At 58.5% G+C, this 3,485-nt stretch overlaps 1 protein-coding gene across 1 annotated transcript; it reads right to left on the bottom strand.

The window, feature by feature from the left end:
- Positions 1–1,207: 1,207 nt before the first annotated feature.
- Positions 1,208–3,333, bottom strand: LOC119326251 (lecithin-cholesterol acyltransferase-like 1). Its single transcript, XM_037599936.1, has 2 exons — positions 2,379–3,333; positions 1,208–2,319 (listed from the first exon to the last, which is right to left on the bottom strand). The coding sequence occupies exons 1-2, from the start codon at positions 2,783–2,785 to the stop codon at positions 1,398–1,400; spliced, it is 1,329 nt and encodes a 442-aa protein (XP_037455833.1). The 5' UTR covers positions 2,786–3,333; the 3' UTR covers positions 1,208–1,397.
- Between the last annotated feature and the right edge of the window lie 152 nt (positions 3,334–3,485).

Genomic DNA, 3,485 nt, shown 5'->3' with positions numbered 1-3,485 from the left:
AGGCACTTTATTAATTATTCACAAAGATCTTATAAAGTAATACATCGGTAAGTCTAAAGCCACCGTCTTGACAACATCTGTCGCTACTTCTATCCAGTTGATGAAGGGATGCTGATAGTCCGAGCCTAATACCAAACAGACCTCGCAGCAAAGCCAAACATCTAAGACCGAAGGCCCCAACCAAGCCACTTGCCGGGTATGTGGCATACAACGGTCCGGCGCACTTTCAGAGGCCGCCGTCGCCAACTGCCGCCAATCCATCTTCAGAGTTGTACTGACGCATCGACCTTGCCCGGCCTAGCTGTCGTTGACGCCACCACGATGCCAGACAACGCCACCATCCTGCGATCGTCCATCATTACATGCCCAGCGGCAAGATCCCGCTGCTCCATGCCGTTGTCGACATGCCAGATGCCACGGCACTCCTCCTTCGCGAACACCACCAGCTGCCACCCATCCCCTCCCCCTGCAGTTCCTCTGCACTCCCAACCGAGCCCCAAGGTCCCTGGCGACACCTCCAGGAAGGTCACAACGCGAACAGCGCCGCTGCCACCAAATCCGAAGAGGATTGTAGGTTTTAACCCGAGCAGGGGATCAGGGTGGGTAGTTTGGGACCTCAGCTGCGCCTCCATGAAGGAAAAGCGGCGCCCTTGGGCGTCGCCACCGCCGGGCCGGCCAGACTGGCCAAGGTTTCCCTCGGACCCCAAGTACATCACTAGGGCTCACCACCACCGGAGCCGGCAGACTCAAGCCACCGGGACGCTGAGAGAGGCAGCAGGACAGTGGGGGACCCCCCGCCCCCAGATCTGACGCAATAGAGCACCGCGCCGCGGCCGGACTCCACCAGCGACCCGCCGCCCATGCGGCCGAGCACACTGGCCAGCGTCTCATGCGGACGTTGCCAGCTGTTGGACGACGCCGCCTCGCCGGCAGGGCCGCCGCCCCAAGGAACCGCAAGCCTCCAATGCGAGTCTCTGGTCCGAAGACCTTCGAGATCGATCCGAGCGCCGAGATCATTCCCGCCACCTTCCCCGACGCCCGCGCGGGCTTTCCCGGCGGCCGTCTCCGGTGGCGGCGAGGAAGGAAGGGGGATGGAGGGGTGGCGACGCGGCGGAACCCTAATCACCCCCGTAGCTTGGTTGATCCGTCTTAATATCACATACTTACACAACAATATACATTTTGTGTGTGTTGCACGAATCACAGATCGCCCGAACGGTGAGGGATATAAAAATGTGTCTTTGCCCAGATGCATCACGTTCCCTCTCCAATCCAATAATATAATGAATATACAAGATAGCTAATTCTCATCTAGATGAGATCTAGAGAAACCACAAAAATTTGATGATCAAGCTGGCTTTTGGAAGATAAAGGTAAAAGAAGATGGGCATTCTTTCTCATATTCTGAGTGGCCAGTGGCCGGCAGTGGGTAGCACACATGTCTGGTTGGCGCGACCTGCTTCAAGAATCTCATGGACTAGACGCTCAACGGCGAAAGCATCCGACACGACGCCGATGTGGGTGGTGTTTGCCATTTTGATAGACCTGTAGCATCCCCGCTGCCCCGGATCCTCACCGAAAACCGCGTCCAGGGCAAGTATGCTCGCCAGATTGACCACTCCGTCGCCGTCCCCGTGCAGCACCTCAGGGTCTTTGTCGACGTCGCCGTCCCAGTATACCAGCTTCTCCGGGGTGGGCACGCCCACGCCGTTGACGCACGTCATGGGCACCAGCGGCGCCCTCAGGTTGAGCGCCACCGGCAGCGCCCGCGACAGGTACAGGCTCACGGCGGACGCCGGGAGCCCGGCCGCCGACAGGAACTCCGGCATGTCGCGCGCGGTGTAGTTCCTCGCCCGCGTGACGACCAGGGGCGTCTCGCCGCCGAAGACCGCGGGCGACGGCAGCCCGGCGAAGGCCGACTCGAAGCTCCTCTTGACGCGCCGCATCGACAGGACGCCGGCGCCGTCGCTGGCGGCGAGGCCCTTCATGGTGACCACGATCCCGCCGGCGCCCGTGGAGGCCATGATGAAGTGCTTGACGAGCCTCCGGCGCCACGCCAGGGGGCTCCGATTGAGGAACTCGAGCGCGAGCAGGCCGCCCTGGCTGTGCGACACGAGGATGGCCGGCTTGCCCCCGTTCCTCCTGCTCGCGTGCTCCACGAGCGCCGTCAGACTCCGGCGGAATCTGGAGAACTCCCTGTTGGGCAGCTCCGGCGCGGCGGGCGCGTGCCGGAGGTCGTACGGAGCGCCGAAGAGGCTCTCGCCGTCGATGTACCCGATTCGCTCCAACGCCTCCACGAGCCTTCCCATGCAGATCTCCCTGCTCCTCCACAGATTCAGCATCCGTGCGCTAGAGAACATCAAAGTACGCTTACTTACTTGTCGGCAGGGTCGTCGGAGAGGAAGCCGCGGGTGGAGCCGAACGAGAGGACGCGGGTCTCGACGCCGGGCACATTGCGGTAGTCGCCGGCCGTGGGGTCATAAACCAGGCGGAGCTGGTCGGCGAAGCACGGCACGTCGGGGAGGTCTTGCAGGCCCGTGCTGTTCTTCCATAGCCGGAACCACCGGCCGTCCCCCTTGCGTACTCCGCAGAGTGGCGACGGCGAGTCGTAGGCGTCGGTGAGGCGGGCCTCGATCTGGCCGCAGGAGAAGCCTGGCAGCAGCACCACCGGGTGGAGGACGTCTCGCTGGTGGTGGTGAGCAGCCGACGTACTCCCAGACAGGGAAAAGAAGGAGGCAAAGACCATGAGGCAAGACAAGCACAGCCATTGGAGTTTCTCCTCCATGGAGACTGGAGAAGGACCAAGGACGTGACGTGAAGCGTCACAGGCTTCTCATATCCAAATCCAATTATTCCTTGCATCACACAATTCACAGAAGACGAACCATGCGCAATGTCTGTCTCATTGGTAGTACCAGCACACTGGACCCTACTGTGCTCCACCATTTTGAATAATTAAGCTGGACGGATGGAGAGTGTGATGTGCTGGTCTGCACTCACCCGTCGCTAATTTTAGGCCGGTCCGGTCCTTTCTCTAGCAGTGGCAGACAAGAGGAGAGGTACACATCAGTCCACGTGAGTGAGAGAAGGCCGCAGGCATGGAACTCATGTGCTTCCAAAAAGGAAAAAGGAAACAAGGAAGTACTAGTGTTTGATCTAACTGAACATAAGTGTATACGAACTGAACTGTAGCTTGTTCTGTGATCTTCGTTCCGCATGAAGTAGGAGCAACACTAGTACTCCCTCCATTCCAAAATTTGGGTAATCTATTTTGGAGCGGAGGGAGTAGCTGTGATTTGGAAGGAAGAGAAGGGAGTCACGGACCTCTGTGCCTGCCAAAACATGAGTGGCTTTATCATGATGCCCTGCCAAAGCTATAGCGACACTACCATGTAGCCCGCTATTTAAAACTTTTTGTTCCAATAGATTAATAACTGGATATTTTGTGGACTACTTCCTTCGTTCCTAAATATTTGTTTTTTTTT

Source organism: Triticum dicoccoides, chromosome 6B, assembly GCF_002162155.2.
Source record: "Triticum dicoccoides isolate Atlit2015 ecotype Zavitan chromosome 6B, WEW_v2.0, whole genome shotgun sequence".
In the NCBI taxonomy this organism is placed as follows: domain Eukaryota; kingdom Viridiplantae; phylum Streptophyta; class Magnoliopsida; order Poales; family Poaceae; genus Triticum; species Triticum dicoccoides.
This window is presented reverse-complemented; position numbering and strand designations above follow the sequence as displayed.